A 19,034-nucleotide genomic window follows, 5' to 3' on the forward strand; every position below is an offset into this window, starting at 1 on the left:
TTTGCTTTGTATGCCTATCAGAAAAATAGTAAATTTTAAAGAGGAAATATGGACAAAGGTAGGACTTCTGAAGAGCTGCATGCTAATGTCCAATTGTTGTTTTGTTTTTAACCCTGGCAGAACTATGAGAAAGCAAAACAGAATTTGACATCTTTAGGTATTAGCAAACTTGCAGTCCTAAAAGCAATACTGTAGAGGCTATTCTCCTCTAATACTAACTCATCTGAATCGCAGTCATCAAGAAAAAAAAAAATGCATCTACAAGCACTGCAGAAGAACTTTTATCAGTAGTGGAGGCAATCAGGACAAACAGAAGTGTGTTGGAAAACTCCCATGGAATGATCTATAAAGCAGCGTAACTGCCTGAAGTGGCAGTTTTGACAAATCAAGTATGACTGAAGTAAAAATCTGTAATTGCAGAAGATGCATGAAGATTAATTTAAGATAATGAATTACTGCATAGGCATTTCTAAACTCTTACAGCCATTCAATTCCTACTAACGGATTATTATTTTTGTCTGTATTTAAGTGGTAAGAATACCGTGCCTAAAGAATGACAAAAAAACCCAACTGGACTATCATTGTGCTTTCCAGAATAACAAAGTACTAACAGCACAACAAATATTCAACTGTAACAACTCAGCAAAATAAGCTGCCAGGTGTGGATCTGAAATACTTCTGCATTCCATATCTGCAGCAGTTTCGATGTGACATGTAAGTTCATAGGTTTGTAAGATTATAGGTTATGAGGTTCTACGTTTACAGAGCAATTTTATTTTGTAAATGCAATCCCCGTGTCTTTGTTACAGATGAGTTTTATCTTCCTTATAAATGCGTTATTATTTAGTTAGCATCAACACTGATATGGAGAAAGCCTTAAGATTGACGATCATGATAATACCGCATTTAAAAGATTTACAATTATCTAATACATATATAAAAAGGAACCACAATGACAATTGTGCTTTTTATGAAGCAAAGCTTATATATCTAGAAGTCTATCTTTACATTGGTAGAATTTAAGAAGATACGGAATAAGCTTCAATTTTGCAAGAATAAAGTAAGTCAGTTTTCTTAGTCAGATTTCAAAACTGAAAATTCTATGTCAAGCTTGAGCAGACTGAACCAAACCAGGAAAGAGATGTACCCTTAATCTTGAAAAGAAGTTAAGAAGTTATACTGCAATAAAGATAATGTGTCAATCGATACAGACAGGAAGTATTCTGAAGGTGCACAGTACTTGAAACAACAGCACTGAGTCACAAAGATAAAGTGCACACAATATTACTACTGTGCAGTTCAGCCAATGATAACAAAAACCCAGGTATAAACCACTGCTTATCCCTGCAACAAAGTGGTTAAAAACCAATAGGCCAAGATACAGCATGTCTCTGCCACTTCCACATTCACTGGAACTCCATTCTCCCACTTCAAATTTGGAACAAATTCTATTTGAACCACCTCTAGAACACTGCTTCATTTTTAATCTAAGATTATTAAATACTCAAAGTGCACACATGCATATAATCAATTTCAGTTAAAAGACATTCAATTCTTTGGCTGCAGACACTGGCTGAAGAGCTATTTTTAATAGTCAGATTCACCCACCTTACCACTGACGGTGGTTGTATCACAATCAAGGACCCAAACCGCCCACTCAGGTGATCTAGTGACAGATTTAAATGTATGCTTAGGTATAATTTTGAAGAGCGTTTTCAAGTTAATGGAATGCTTGTTTTCTCAGGGGTATATCACATGCTTAAGCACAGTGATGGCTAACTTCAGCACTGGATCCTATCCCCACAAAGTTAACACACAGGTGAACACAAGCTAACCTATACCAAATACATGTCCCAGAACAGCCACATTTTGATCAGAATCAGTTTTGAGGGAATTAAAAAAAAAAACAAAAAAAACCAAAAAAAACTTACTGGACAAAGAAGAGAAACTCTTAAGCTTGTTGTTGCTATTTCACTGTCTGGATCGGCAGTCAGCTTCTCTTTAACTGTTTTTTGAAAGAAAAAAAGGTTTATTTTACAGCTGATTTAACACACAAATGGGATGATAGAGAAATAAAACAAGTCTGAAACTGTGTACTAAACTTTCAGTTTGCCATATCTACTGGAAGGAAGCAGCAGTAACTATTGTTTCAGACTCACACAATGAACATGTAATGTAAGCAGTCTTTACTCTCTAGAAAGACCATAAATGACAAGATTTAAGAATGAGAAAAGCAGGAAAAACTCATATTAAACCAAGATCCCTAGAAAATCTATTTATACAGAGATGATTCTTTTCATATACATGCAACTTTGTACTTGAAAGTTATTTAAAATCTACCAACAAGATGAGCCACATTGACTTGACTGGTAACTTCAAGCACATTAAAAAAAAAACAACAAAAAAAAACCAAGAGGACACATGGACAAGCACCACTGTAAACCTCCGAAATACTCATCAAGCAATCCTGTGATTTAAAATTGAAAAGCAAATTGAGAAATATGAAATCAAAAGTACTCTGACAAAATTCGGGGCTTAAATAGCTGCAGTGAAATATCAGCGCTAGAGAAGTCTTTCATCTCTACCCATCCTCTTCTTTTACTTACAAGGACCGTTCATAAGCAGTCATTGGTTAAAGGAACAAGCCAGTTCCATGTTCTTCCTGCTCTATGAACCATACCTACACACCCTCATTCTCACCTTGTATACAAAGAGCAGTAAGCCACCTGGAAACTCTCTAGATTTTTGTGCATTTAAATCACCACACTGCATTAGCACAAGCTAATGCCCAGCACTATATACCACTGGCTTTGTAGCATTTACTGGTGGACTAATTTCTTCCCTTTGGAGAAGGTCCTGTGCTGCGTACAACACATGTTATCTGAGCATTAAAGAGTATGACCAACAGCTGTCAGGTGTTGGTATTTTCACCCGCTCCCTGAAAAAGAAACATGCAGCAGGTTTTGCTTGCATTTTTATTACACAAACTTATACCAACATCTACTTGTCAGAGAAAAGAATAAAGCAGAAAACCTCACACTTAAATTCGGAAGGGGGCTGGGAGGAGTAGACACTCTCTCTCCAGGAGCTCACTCCACAATACCGTGCCAAAAGAATAAAAAACCGTGTTGATGGAGACTTTCCTCCAGCATGTCAGCATCAAGGTTCAGCATCAGGCACTTAGTTCAGCTTGCTTGAGGTACTGAATTACCAGTTAAGTATATAAATACAGTTGTTCTATTCTGAAGAAACAAAGCCAGTATGGCTGAACTGAAAGAGATTCTCTTGCATTTTTCCCTTCACAGTGTCAACAGGGTTCCTGGACTGGCTCCTAGTACAAACAAAGGCCTCTGAGTCTTTGAATTGGAACTGAATACAAAGAACACCACTATCAGATTCTCAAAACCCAGAGAATTGTAGGAAGTCCAAACCTCGGTTAGTACAGTCCTATTTCAAATCTCCTCTTACAAAAGCTATTTTTCCTTTTTAAACAAGTAGTACATCAGACATACTTAGTGCTCTAGAATGATCAGGGTTCCGTATTCCTTTTGCTCGCAACCTCTGCAGTAACACCGTAGAGGACAGCTGCTTTACAAGATAGACTGCCATGGAATAGTTCTAGAAAACACAACAAAAGATCAAAGTAAAAACTGTTTTAATCAAAAGATAGCTTGTATGTTATACAATGCTTAAGCAATTCTTTATGTGATTACAGGGCACTGTGTTTCTAAAGCAGTTACAAGAGTTTAGATGGCAAAGCTTTCAGACTAGAGAAAACCCATCGTGCTTCAGAAAACTCACAGGGCTGGAGCTTTAGAGGTGCAACAAAAGTGACTTCACGCTTCACTGAGATTAGATTTAGCTGCAAAACGAGCTATTAAAACAGCATTTAGGACACTTCTGGAGTTTTACATCTAACTCGGGGCATGCAGTCTACAGCCCATTTCAGAAAGGCAATTTTACATCAATGTTAGGTACTACAGTTGTGTCAATACATTTAAGGGAAGCTGTCAGGTCAAATATGATCAAAACTTTTTTTTTTTTTTAATAAAAGCTTATTTTGTTTTCAAAATAGGAAAATCAGCAGTGATGCCGCTTCAAAAGCAATACATAAAGAGATACATCACCTGCGGTATTTCTTACTCTGGAAGAACTGTTCAACTTTCTTTTTCTTACCTTCCTTCACTTGCTGTCTATGAAGTGATAACGCTACTTCACTGCCAAAGCTTAAAAGGTGGCAGTTAAAGAGTTCAAGAGTTCAGCGGGACCAAGATGTACTCTAGTGAATCTAGGCGGAATGGGCAAGAAGGCACCGCTCCCAACTGTCTGTCCTTCCCTTCTGGAAGAGGTTGGGTCATTTCCCTGCACCGGTCTCCACAGAACAGACCATGCAAATGTTACTTATGTGACAGCAAAAGTGTCAGCAAAAAGCCAGGGATGCTCACTTCTGCCACTACAGAAGATAATTTGGCACACAAGCAGGTCAGATGCCGACCGAACACCTACCCTGCCAGCTCCCCTGTGAGCAGGGTAAGCCTTCCCTAGAGGGACAGAGCAGGAGTGGCAGGAGGAACGGCTCCTTCTGGCATCGCTAGCTGATTTCAAACCACAGTTTGAGATTCCTGAAGCTCTCATTTTTCTTGTAAACTACTAACAACAGAAGGTAATAACTGTCTTGGTAAAAATGTGATATTGTACTATGCATTCATCAGCAACACCCCTTTCTCCCCCCCGCCCCCCAAAATGGAAAGGACAAAATTTGTGTTCTCATGTTAGGGTACATCAATTACTTTTTGATATAAGCAGCATTTGCTAAACCTGTAGCTGCACACATACACTTTAAATTGAAAAATGAAAGGCTTCCCCCAGCAACTGCCATGTATGTTTCCACTAACAAAACAAAAAAATCCATACAATTATGACATCTACCATCCTTTATTTAGGATGCCACCAGAATCCAAAGATGGGATTTCAGTAATATATCTTACCATAAAATTACACAAATTGAAATAGCATCAGAAACACCACATTTAGAATATTTTATTCTTACAATGAATGCCTCTCACATCGTTAAAAATCACTACTGCTTTAACTTGTTTGTTTAATGCCTCAATTACTATAGAAGTTAGAAAAATGCTAATTAACATCGAGAAATTATTTACCGACAGCTTGAATCTACAAAGCTACGAACTTGCCCAAGGCATCTTGTACAGAAGGCTCTTGAAACAGATTGTGTAAAAATCACAATTATGACTTCAGGAAAGGTAGAGTACACCAGTTGAGACATGCAACTGACTCTTAAGGGAAAGGGAGGAGAGGAATTCAATTTTTGTACTATACAGGCACATCCAAATATAAAATAATTCCTAGCATTTAATTGTCAAGGTTTCAAACAACCACTCTAGGAAGCTTTACATCTCATGAGTGGGGAAGTTCTGACTGGCATCTAATTCTCATGAAATACACTAAGAATTTGCCACTCCAGTTTTGTATTCTATGCTAGAAGTTAGCCAATATGTTTTTTATAACTGAAATACCTACAGAGCCTGAGAAACTAGCCAGTTCACAAGAGACGAGCTTAGAGTTCACACAGACTTGTCACATTTCTTTTCCCTAAATCCTCACTGGTATTCTTAAGCAAAAGTGCAGCACTGTATTCAGAGCAATAACCAGGATTCATCAACTTGCATGCAGGCACTTCTGCAATGTAAACCAAAACAGGTTCATTTTTAAATGCTTATTTCAGATACCTGCAGTTCTCATTAGATAAGAGGAGGTTTTAAAAAAATCATTCAGCCATCATTTATTCTATACTCTGAATGGAGACTGTTTTACGCTCCACAAGAAATCCATCACGAAATACCATCACGATGTTTTATAACTGGCTATTGTGCACGATTGGGCTGTAAGCATTTTTCCATGCTGGTTCAGAAATCCTGGGCTTTGCGCACTGACAAATTCTTGGACAAGGTTTCATCTCAGGACAATTCTCGGGACTTCTAAAAACAGGATGGTTGCAATGGCAAAGCCACCATTTTTCAAGTACATGTTGACTCTGTAATGTGTATCTAGCAGGCTTTTTGCCATCACTGAAAGCAGTACACTAATTCACGGGCTAGTTTATTGAAGTAACTTTTTGCAGCATGTTCCAGATTTAATTAGTCCAGTGGAACATCAGCAATTTTATAATACCAATTGTAACATTCTCCCACAGACACAAAAAAAGTTATAAAAGCATGACGTTTTAAATATTAAGTATAAAGATAGCAGTTGCAAGAACAGAAGTGTAACAAAGACAAATTGAATCTCCTGGGCCGTGCTGAGTTGCTATGCTTTGTGTCCACACAGTTCTAAAAGACCACTCTGTACTGAATGTCACATGTTAGTTACCAGTGGAAGCCAAGGCAAGGTTTGTCAAGTCCCTAAAATAAGGAAGAACTTGCAGTCTGAAGTTAAGACAAATAAACAAAACGGTTTTCTAGGATGTCTTGATCTTATTGTCTAGGCTCTCAATGAGTCACAAAGACAGGTGAGCGGGGGGTGAAGACTGAGAGACCACACCGAAAAATTTGAGGGCTACTGATCTAAGGCAGCATGTCATAGCTGCCTAGCATAAAGCAATGAAATCACAAGAAGGAACAGTCTACTGCTAAACCATGAAGTATTTTCTGCACAATTAAGCTTGCTTATCTTTCAAGTCTTTCAAACAGAGGCCAAAGCAGAAACTAATAAGCTTTAGACAGCATTATGTACCAAAGTTACTTACTCTTCCAATTTCTGCAGTCCATGAAACAACGATTGTGTTTGGTACCGTCGTAGATAATCTGACGAGTGAGGTAATGTTGATTGGTCGGCTAGGTCGCTTTGGTTCAACACCATTTTTGGTTGGTGGAAGATAGCCCTAGAAATCAAAGTATTTTTTCCCCTCAGAAAAAAAAAAATACTGCTTTTGCCTTCTTCCCCTCTCACCACAACTCTGCCCCAATAAAAGCTGTGTATCGCCTGAACCAGGCTCCCTCTCCCATTTAAAGATATATATAGATATATAGAGAGATATATGTATCAGACAATGAAGTATCAGGAGTTTTACAAGCCCTTTCTCCTTACACAGAGCCTCGTACTTTCCGCATCCTAACCCTGCCCACCGGAATATTAAAAGGCACCTTTGCCATCTCTCCTTTCTCAGCAGTCCTATTCAACCTGCCTGGCTAACATTGCCCAGTCTAACCCCGTGCGCTACCCCAGTACTGTAAATAACATCTTACTTACTGGAAGGCTGCATGGTTTCCCATTTACTTTCACACACAGATTGGGTGGGAAGTGATCTTCTTGTGGACAACTGGTTTCTGATAAACAAAACCTAAAAGCAAAGAGCGTCCATCATCTTTCACTTCTAAAGTGATTTAAAGATCACCTCTTCCTAAGAAGGAATTTTTTCTCCCACAGAGTTATGAAAGTATGACAAATCTTGCTAAACACAAATTAGCTGTACAGATCATTAAGCAGGAAAGCCCCCCAAAATTAAAAGTTTGGATCAATGTGGCTGTAGGTTCCTCCTCAGATTTCTTAAATTCCTCAGACTGACTCATTCAGATATGCAGGTTCCTGTTACAAAAGACAGATATCCGAATTTCTTTCCTACCATTTCTCCAGCCTGACCTTTTGATACAAGACCAGGGTTTCACAAAGGACAAAACATACAGTCTCTTCAAGTGTCCCTCCTCCAACTTCAATAAACCAGCTAGCTGCGTAGCCACAGCATCAAACACTAACCTCATGCCTCTGTCAAGCCTCTTACTTAACTTCAGACAGTTTTATTTACTTATGTTCAGATGGGCTTATTTGCTGCTGGCACCAAAATAAGACACACCCTTCCTTGTCCTACGAAATACGTGTAGGCCAAGATCAAGGACAATAGGAATTCAAAGGACCAAAAAGAGCCTCTCAACTCCACTAGCTTTCTTCCAGGGGACCTGCCCCATCCATGCAAATGTACCATCACATCAGGGTACAGTTATTCAACGCAGCTGAGCCAAACAGGCTGCTGCTCTCAAAAAGGGGAAGCTTTCAATCCCAGTTTTCCCTCATGCCCTCCTCATCCTGTTGTCCATTTGACCCCACACCAAGCCAACCGGAGTTGCTGATCAGCAGACTGTATCCTAACAAGTAAGACCCAAAAGCAATCACTTGCTCTCTTGCAAGTTAGCAGCTCACCATGCAAACATGGCCAGGGGGACAAAAGGCAAGAGAGCCATTTTTGACAGCAGCAAGCTCTGCTCACAGCCCTCTGCAGAATTCCAGGGATACACAGGATTTAATCAACTTACAATACATTTGTCAAAACCTCTAAAATAACCAACAGGTTAAGACTCAGTCTGGTGAATCCCGAAGTCTTGCCTCCCATTGCCTAAAGAAAAGTAGACTTTGGGTTGCCATGCCCAGCAAATACTGTGTTTGACATCTCTGCCAGGAAAAATAACCCTCCCTGCATGTATGTTTTGAAGGCCCAGACACTTGGAATCTGACAGATGTGGAGTTAAAGAAAGGAGCCTACGCACAATCTAAAATAACGAATTGAAGAAATCAGCTGGCTATAGCTAAGTACATGCAGTGTTCTGACATGTCAGGTATCGAGCCACCAGCAACTTCAGGAAAACTGCATGTAATAAGGACAAGTCGTTAAGTCTCCCCTTTTCAAAGCAGCCAACGGCAGGCTTTTCTCAAGAAAACAACAGGATAAGACTCTTCTCCACAAAGGAAAGTCTGACCTGCTGGGGAGCATATATCTGATGTATTTAAAAAAACACCAGCATCAAGAGCAGGCAATACAGACACATACCTTAGCTGGACCTGTACTGTGAAGTCACATTTGGTCCCAGAAATATCCCTAGAAACAACAGAACAGAGGTTAAAACATATCGTTTACACAACAGGTTCATCAATATTTTCTCAGAGTTTGCGGTAAGTTCAATGTATGTAAACCACACTTCCCATTATCTATAGCATATACCACACTTCCGTTCTGGTCAGTCAAACCACCACTCTCAATGAGACACACTAAAAGGTACATTTTTTTATTTTTTAAGGTAAATAAACCAACTACAGACTCATCTGACATCTACCATTTCCTTTTTTTCTTCTGCTATAGAGGAAATTCTAATGTATCACTATGAAGCACCATCTTTATATAGTGAATAAACATAGAACTCCACAAAGCATCTGACTGATGGTGAGAAATGGCTGCCAGAAGGAGAGTTATGTATTTGTACAGCACTTAGTACAAGAGAAGACAGCCCAATACTCGCTGGACAGTGGTGGTATTTAATTTTTTCTTCCTCACCCTTTCCCTCTCCATCAGCATATATACAAAGGAGAAAAGAATTCCCCAGAAGAGTATTCTCTGAGGCACTACACACACATCTGTGTTCTTTAAGATCACATTTCAAATGAAAGGTATGGTAAGCCAGTTCCCTTTTTTTTTTTACTTTTATTTATAAATACTGTATTACTGATCAAACTCACTCACATTGAACTGCTGATTTGCTGCACTTGTTGTGGCGTCAGTGCAAATGCAAAGCAGGTTTCTCGAAATCGCTGACTGTTATCTGATGCTAGAAGAAAACAAGAGATCATCACTTTAAAAACAGCAAGTAGAGAATAATTAACAGAACGATCTCCTTTCATTGTTGTGTCCACATATATATACGCACACATTTTTATAGGAAGCCAAAGAGTGTGACACACATCTGTTTCTGTAAACAATTTTAGAGCCAACAAGAAAGTTGCCATTTAAACACTCCTGTAAAGAAAAATACAATAAACAAACTTTATATGCATATAAAGTATACATAAAAAAAGTGATATAGATAACAGCAAAGCTGAGACAAATCAGCTTAAGACTTTCTATCAGTCATGGTAACTTACCACTAAATATTCTTTGATATGAAATTAAAAAAAATTCTTAGGAATTCTCACCAATCACTTTTTTATTTCCTTAACGCACAAGATCATGAATTAGCCTGTGAAAGTATACAGAGTGACTGAAGTACAACACATGCAACTTCTCACATTTCAGTAAGATGCTTTATGGCATTAAATGCACCAAATACATAACATGCAAACAACTCGTGAAAGTATGAAATCTGGTTTTAAAGTCCTTCAACTCTGTGCCATAGTGCTCCATAACAAAATAAACTGTACGTAAGAATTAATGCACCTGCTGAAAAATCAAATAAATGTTAATCGCCTCCAAAACAATGCTTATATCTAAAACACATCCCTTCCCCGGGGCTACAGGCACCACTGCAGTACAGAACTATACATAATGGCAATGAAAACGGCATTTTTAAAAAAAAAAAAAAAAAAAAAGAGAGAAGCCTCTCCCCCAAGAACTGCTCAACATGCTCATCAACACATGTATTGAAGTGAAAGTTGTAAGAAGCTTGCCATTCAATTTTACTATTCTTAATAATTTTATAAGGTTATGAATAACTATATTGTGTATTAAACAGTCGATAAATTTACCATTTTTTGTTTTACTATAAACACTTCCTGACTCATCCTTGAGTGACAGATGAGTGAATACTTCAGATATTTTGTTAAAAACAGCATGTGGTAGGTTGGAACCAACAATAGAATAGACATTGACTTAGTATAAATATTAACAGCAGCAATCTCTCAAAATTACATTTCTATCTTTCTTGTATGACAATGCTGCAAGATTTGTACATTTTATTACATTATATGCAACAACCACCTGCAGTTCATTATCAGTTGCTCTAAAGCTAGATGGGCAAGAATAGGTAATACATACCAAACAGCAACTTCTGTGAAAATACTAGCAACAGCAAATATTTTTAAAAGCATTAAGTTATACAAATAACTTTTTATATTTTTATATGCATATATTTCCTTTTTTGTCAATAATAAGTTCTACAGTAATGTCCGAAAACACCATCTGGGCTAGGTGCAGCACGCAGCCTCAAGTTCATGTTTAGTTAGATGCTCATGCCTACAGTATCCAGCATCTGCTTTTATTTTAATACATTTGCAATTACATTTCTTCAAATGAGAAGCACGCAGGGCTTCAGATGACAGCCAGTCATGTTATCACAATGTAAGAATTTGCCCTAAATATAAACACAATGTACACAATTACCAATGAAAATCAATTACAGAATCACAGAATCACTAGGTTGGAAAGGACCTTCAAGATCATCAAGTCCAACCATTAATCCAGCGCCACCACGTTCCCTAAACCATGTCCTAAAGCGCCACATCCACACGTTTTTTGAACACTTCCAGAGATGGCGACTCCACCACCTCCCTGGGCAGCCTGTTCCAATGCCTGACCACCCTCTCAGTGAAGAAATTTTTCCTAATATCCAATCTAAACCGCCCCTGGCGCAACTTGAGGCCATTTCCTCTTGTCCTATCACTAGTTACTTGGGAGAAAAGGCCAACGCCCTCGTCGCCACAACCCCCTTTCAGGTAGTTGCAGAGAGCGATAAGGTCTCCTCTCAGCCTCCTCTTCTCCAGACTGAACAACCCCAGTTCCCTCAGCTGCTCCTCATAAGACTTGTGCTCCAGACCCCTCACCAGCTTCGTTGCCCTTCTCTGGACACGCTCCAGCACCTCAACATCTTTCTTGTAGTGAGGGGCCCAACACTGAACATAGTATTCAAGCTGCGGCCTCACCAGTGCCGAGTACAGGGGCACGATCACTTCCCTACTCCTGCTGGCCACACTATTCCTGATACAGGCCAGGACGCTGTTGGCCTTCTTGGCCACCTGGGCACACTGCCGGCTCATGTTCAGCCGGCTGTCAACCAGTACCCCCTGGTCCCTTTCCGCCGGGCAGCTCTCCAGCCACTCCTCCCCAAGCCTGGAGCGTTGCATGGGGTTGTTGTGACCCAAGTGCAGGACCCGGCACTTGGCCTTATTAAACCTCATACAGTTGACCTCTGCCCATCGATCCAGCCTGTTCAGATCCCTCTGCAGAGCCCTCCTACCCTCCAGCAGATCAACACTCCCACCCAACTTGGTGTCATCTGCAAACTTACTGAGGGAGCACTCGATTCCCTCATCCAGATCATCGATAAAGATATTGAACAAGACCGGCCCCAGAACCGAGCCCTGAGGAACACCGCTTGTGACCAGCCGCCTTCAATATCATTTTATACCTATTTTTAGTTATAAATGGAAAGATCAGAATTATACACTGTAATCAACAAAAGATGAATTAGCAAAGTTAATGCACTGCACACAAGAGAACTGAATGAACTCAAGTTATTATTTCATATTTTTACATAGTTAAATGTGGCCTTAATCTGTTGGGTTTATTTTCCTCCTGTGTATTATTTGGCTTTGCCCTAGAAATTGTCAGCTCTGGCTTTGTTAGAAAAGTTCTGGAAGGTCTTTGTGAACTTTTGTTGTGAATTCTACACCTTTAATTAAAGGACAAGATGGCTGAACATTTCATTAATGCTACTTTCATTTAAAACTTAATTATCCAAAGAAGTTAAACAGCAGTTACCGAAAGAAAACATCTAAACCCAAATTTCCCAAGCAATCAGAAGATTTTCAAATGCTCCTCTTTTCCCTTGTTTTGGTTTTGCAGCATCCTCAATGTAAAGATAAGAAGCAAGCAGGTAACATGTATTTTTGCAAGCGTTAGAAAGAAGAGGAAAATAACTGTTAGCAAAACAGCCAAGGTTCCAAAATTCAATCCTTTTCCTCTGTCCGTTACTGGCTGGTATTAATGCAAGACTCATTTTTGCTAAACAGTGATATGTGATCTGTGAAAAGTGGGCTTCTAACTTCTATATTCAGTTTCATCATGCTCTTGCATTGGCCAAATTAAAGCATTACAGATTAAAATGGCAGAAAATGAAAAAGCACATTCTTCAGTGCTGACATGGGAGCTTTCATAATGCCAGTTTTCCTCACAAGCTATAGTTCTAGCACATTTCTAAGACAGTAAATAACCTCTGCTTGAATCAATTTTTTTTGCAACAGAAATAGCCACTTCAAACTCATAACCATTACAATATCACAGGAACGTAAGCATTAGGAATAACTGTGTTCTGCACATTGCAGTTAATGAATTTACTCTTAACTAGAATCCACTTGAAATGAAAAAGGCAAGGAGGAAGGCTTTGGGGCTGGTGGGAGGCTCTTAGGTTGGTTTTAACACCGTCAGTTTAGACCAAGAACAAAAAGGCCTCCAACATTTCTTCTTATGCTGGCTATTAACTTCACATGCACTTGCCTTAATAACCGTAAGCAAAAGTCTATGAGCTGATAGATCAATGGTCCCCAGGGACTGGAGATGTACTTCATCACATGCTGCTTGATCTTTTCTTAGCTGTAAAACAGCATTTAATATACACATGCCATGTTTTCAATACATGGCTTTTGTGTACAAGCAATCGTTGTGATTACTGCGGGAGCATGGCCAAATTGCAAAGAAGGAAGAAACAACTTGTTAATTAGGCAAAGATGATCCAAAAGCCAATCAAAAGATTTCAAAACTCTTGACAGATTGAGCAGTACAGACAGAGGAAGACAGACAAGAAGCTATGTTACTGTAAACTAAGAGAGCTACGGTCAGGCTCTTGAACTAGTGTTAGGATACAGCTCTGCCCCTTGGGCTTGTAACTACCAACTGGAAAACAAGCAAATTTAAACACCAGTTGCCCAATTCAGTATGTGCTACCATAAGTGAGTCCAACCTTTAGGAACAGGCACATTTCAGCGAATTATAAAGACAGAATTTGAATCTTTACATTCAGCACAGTATCAGAAAAAAAACCACAATCCGTTCAACCCAGACACAAAAGGACCTGTAAGAGGCCAGGAACGACAGTGAAAATACTGCGCTATCGCATTTGAAAGCACAGTTAAGTTTTACAAGGGCTGTGGAGGTTAAAAGAATTACTTCCATTTTCTAGCTTTCAGTTAAGAACCCACCGTTGCCACTAACACCAACACAACGGGACAACCTCCCGCCCGCCCATGCTGCCGGGAACCCGGCCCCCCGTGCCATAATGGCCTTTGCAGCCAAGGCCACGGAAAGGAAGGTAGGGCAAAATATACCCTCCGGTCACAAAATCATGGGAATTAATGCAACCGCTCGTTTATTTTGCTGCCTCACGTGCTATTGCAAACCAAGGCCGTGAAGAGGATTGTCCTGGAGGGGATGGGGGACACAGAAGGGGCAGGTTAGGGAGCAGGACCTCGTTTGCTGGTCTGGGGCTTGCCTAGGAGGAAGGGGCATATGCAGCAAACAAAACCAAAAACATCCTCTGGAAGGGAGATTAAATACATTTTTTCTTTGTGGTTTTCTCTAATCTTCTCCCATATGTTTTCACGCAGTCTTTTTATATTCATATCTATTATTTCTAGATCTACTTACCCTACCAACAATGCATGAAAATTTCAACAAAGACATTAAATAGAGCTAATTTAGCAGTTTTACTGTTAAATACTAAGTTTCCAAGCTTATCTATAACTGTACAAACTCCTCTATTTCTAATGACTTCAGATTTCTCAAGGAAGAGACATTGGAAATTGGGAATTTAAGAGTGTAAAAAGCTAACAGATTTCTATTAATTCATCTGGTGTATCTGCTGTCTATAGGAACACCAAACAGATCCTGGCAAGTCAAGCACATAATTTACTTTTAAAGTTCTGGAGTATGATTAAAAGCAGAAATATGCAAATACATAGTTTTATACAAGAAAATCATTTTGATGGCTAGAAACATGCCCTGCAAACAACTATTATTATTTAACAAAAGAAAGGCAAAAATAGATCTTCAATTGAAAACCTATGGATTAAAATAGAATTTATAATCTAATAAAGCTGGAATTTAGCCAGGACAACAGAGTTAATAGCAACATTCTTAAGAAAGTTGCCAGAAATTTATTTGGAAGGGTTTTGGGTTGTTTTGTGTGTTTTTTTCATAACTATGGATTATTAAATTTTATAATCTTTTCTTTAGCACTCTTTGAATGGTACAGAGCTTGGAGGATTAGTCAAGAGTGGTTTACAGGCCACATCTCCTTTAAGTCTCAGAAAGGAGGTACAATGCACAACTAATTGACTTTTTTTTATTTTTTACATATAAAGAACAAAGGCACAGTAATTTTAAAAAAATACCATGAATCACAAGCATCGCTCTACCTTGCTGCTAAAAAATTTCCTGAATAATTCAGAAATCTGAAAGGGCAGGTTTTGAAAGTATAATATAAAGCTCTTCAAGCAGACTTATGTAATTAAATGGGTGACAACATGAACAGCTTCAGTCAACCCATATAAAAATCCACTTCTCATCTTAGCAGAATCTCACCATTTTTGAGGGGGTGCTGAAGGGGGTGGGTGGAAGGAAGTATTTACTACTTCTTCATTCATCCATCTTAAATCCATAAAAGACAATGAAAAAATCCACACTTTCTTGTAAACAAGTACACACACTTACGAAGCAGCACAAGCTCAGGTCCCTTGCCTCTGGAAGGTTCCCAACGTTAGTATAACACACTCTAAAATACCTGAAATGTTGCAAAAACATTACAGAGCAGAGCTGCTTCTTCAAAGCTATTCTTTTTACCAATTCACTATCACCACAGTTTCCTGAATTGTTTCATGCTTGCCTCGTTCAAGTAATGATCCAAGCAGCATATGGGACTGGTATGTACTAAGTGAGAGTGACCCAATTATGCCTTGCTGGTTGTATATTTTGTTAAACATTTCACTTGAGTAAAAAGTTCTCAAAATTTGAGCAAAAAATATTTTAATACATGGCAGTATCATTCACAGGACCAAAACTCTTTAAAATTCTGTATGAATGTATATATACGTGTGTATATATATATAGACAAAGAATATATTCATTAAATAAGTAATAATAATGATAAATTTTAAAAAAAATTTTTATTCTTTACTTTGGAAAAAACCCTACCGTGCTAGAGTGAAAAAAAGAACCCAGTCTGAGTGGCTGCATTTTCTACAGCTCTAAAAATATTCTGTTCCACCTCACCAGTACCCACGGCTAAAAATAGCCACACAATCTTTCTGCAGTAAAATACCTCTTGCTGTCTTGAGAAAAAGTCAGTCTCTAAATTACCATTCAAGAACAGATACCTTAAAATCTTTAATGAATCTTATGTTATCACATTGTTGAGGTGGTGATGCTTCCTAATGCAACTGCAGCTAACCATCATACTGCCAACATACTAAGGTTAATCTTTTCCATCTATCATCACCAAGTGCAGCTTATTAAATAGTGAAGGGAATATATTACCTTCTAATACAGAAAGATACTTGGACTAAAATTAAACTTGCACTTTACACTGCATTAATTACCTAAGTTCAGGCCACAAGAAAAGCTATCATTGAATTGGCCTACTAGCAATGATTTCCAATAATAGCCCGTTTATTTCAGAAGGCAAAAATAGTTACGCTAAGTAAGAGTATCAGGACTATAGCAAATTTTTGCTGCATGCTGTAAGATAAACAAGAGATGTCTAATTGATTATTCACTAACCTAATACAGTACAGAATTTTGATCAGTTAAATTTGTCAAAATATTAGCCAGAAACACCTAAACATTGTAGAAGTTGTCAACAAAACACACAAATAATTCTTGCTTATCTTCCCCAGATAGGTAAGATACCTCACTTTGTTGCAGCACAAGCATTTTACTTTTTCTTTTAAGCAACAGAAGGCATTGTATCAATTTATGTTCAATCCTCTTTCAAATATCACTGCTGAAAATTGAAAACACTGCCTCCAAGCAACTCCGAAATTACTGCATTTAGATTAAGGCACAGGAAACGTTTACTTTTTAAAAAGGTAAAATTCAGACAGGCTTTGAATTATGTTCAATTGCAGCAGAAGCCGGGGAAGCCATAACACAATACTACGTACACACAGCTCCTCATGATGTAGTTTGTCCAAAACCTCTTGTATCAATCCTGAACGGAGTTCGTTTATACAGCTGCTTTTGGAGGTGAGATCAAATGCCTGGGCACAGTACATTGCAGTATCTCTAAGTAAGCAGAAACCACGCAGCTACACAGGAGAGAAACGATGAGAGGATACACCTGAATGAGGGATCTACAACACCTCGGGATGCATCATTAGCCCTTTTAAGCCCACCACGATTTATGAAGTTCCTGGGTAACGCAAGTGTTTATACATAAACACTTCCCTTCTATTAACCACAACCTCTTAGCACCAAGCTCCTGCCATCCTCTGGAATCAGACTGCAGTACCTTTTAAACAACTACCCACCATACCCTTAATTTCCTACTCCCCATTAAATGCATTCGTAGCGTGCAACAGCAGGCGTGTCCCAGCTAGCCGCCTCCTCGGACAGCCACGCTCTCCCTGGGAAGGCAGGAAAAGCCTCTTGCTAATCGCTAGAGCCATGTCAGACCGGGCCAAAGCCGGACCCCACGCCCTGACCAGCTGCGTGCCGGGCACCTAAGAGCAGGGCCGAGGGTGGTGCGGAAGCAGGCTTCAGGAGCTCGGCTCACATCCGGCACCAAGAGCAATCCCAGATTCCCCTGTCGGTTTTGTCACTTGCTCGCTGTGACATCTTGGCCATTTTGCTTCATTTCAACCACGTATCACAATGGAGGTTGCGTAACCTTAACATTTCAAAACACTTCAAAACTACTTGGAGGGAAGCATTTTAGTAAATTTACAAATCATTCTTTCCCTGACAGCGGTGACCAGCTCTTAACCCACTTCCACAGGTTACAGTCGCACTACGCGCACGAGTACAGCTGCGTTACTGCAAAGTGACCATGCCACGTTCTTCAGCTTAAAGCAGATGAAAAACCGAACTAGGTTCTGATTAGTCTGCTGCATTTATCATTTATGACCATTTTTAGATTCTGTTTGACTTCAGCTTTTAACAGCTAATACTCTGAAGGAATAGGCAGAGCTACACTGGGGCAGGGAGTAAAGAGACGTGAAGGAACTTATTTGAAATAGTGCCTAAATGTATATATGAAAATAGCCTGGAAATACTCCAAGGGCCACAATTAATTCATAAATATTACGTACTTTGTAACTCTGTGATACGTTGTATAAACAGAATAGATCAGATGGAAACTGTGTGCAATTGGACAGATATTTATGTTTTATTATTTTTTTTAAATCAGTCATGTATTAGAGCATTTCTGAGCAATGAGGACTTCTGAAGACCTACAGTACTTGTTAAGGGACAACTTCAAGCCAACCTTCAGCGCCAGAACTCTCTGCCCTCCCAACCTCCCACTGTGGAGTAAATACCCACCTACTCCAGCCCTCCTCTCGCCACTGCCCCTCCTGGGCCCACAGATCTCCACTGCACATCTGTTCCACCATTTTGCCAGACGGAAGGAACATCACTGGATCCTCCATACTCAAATTAAGTCGCTTGATTTCTTTAGACACCCAAACATATGCCCCAGAACTCAACTGGGACACATTTGGGCTTGCAAATTTTAGCTTGTATTCCTAAGAGCACCGACAGCAGTTAAGCACTTCAAATGAGCGGTACCAAGAAGCAAGCACTGCCACGTCCTTACACAGGCTGTCCTGCTTCTAGTGCATTTTTACTCTCACTGAGAAAGTAGCAAGTTTTATAAACCTTACAGGAAAGGCAAAAATTAAGTTTAAAGTTCACAATTAGATAACAGAGTCCCTAGTAAGCTCTCTACCAGGATTAGAATAACCTGTTATCATCTTTTTCTAAAAGCCATCGCAAGGGGAGATTAAAGTATCTCTAAACGATTCCAAGTCACTGAAGACTTCCAAGTCCCAGCAGCAGTTCCAACAACTAAGTGATCTCAACATCTTGGTTGCAAGGAGGAAATCTTAAAAAATACATATTGCAATAGCACGGCTTCCTCTCTCCTGACAGGCGAGCACCACTGCTAGGCCTCAAGCTCTCCAAGCACTTAAAGGGGATACCACTCCAAGCTTAGATTGGTTCACTGATTATTAATGGATTACTCACATGCTTTGAGTCAACCACGTGG

The 19,034-nt window shown here is 39.3% G+C and overlaps 1 protein-coding gene across 1 annotated transcript in view; it reads right to left on the minus strand.

Annotated features, from left to right (window-relative positions):
• Window positions 1-19,034, minus strand: part of PIAS1 (protein inhibitor of activated STAT 1) — a gene marked incomplete at its 5' end in the record, with an annotated part of 62,633 nt that overhangs the window by 11,249 nt on the left and 32,350 nt on the right. The window contains 6 exon segments of the mRNA XM_082005022.1: window positions 1,932-2,005; window positions 3,513-3,618; window positions 6,767-6,901; window positions 7,270-7,360; window positions 8,840-8,887; window positions 9,527-9,611. Of these exon segments, the coding sequence (XP_081861148.1) occupies window positions 1,932-2,005; window positions 3,513-3,618; window positions 6,767-6,901; window positions 7,270-7,360; window positions 8,840-8,887; window positions 9,527-9,611 (539 nt within the window).

This window comes from Phaethon aethereus (genome assembly GCF_964289735.1).
Source record: "Phaethon aethereus genome assembly, chromosome: 12".
Classification (NCBI taxonomy): domain Eukaryota; kingdom Metazoa; phylum Chordata; class Aves; order Phaethontiformes; family Phaethontidae; genus Phaethon; species Phaethon aethereus.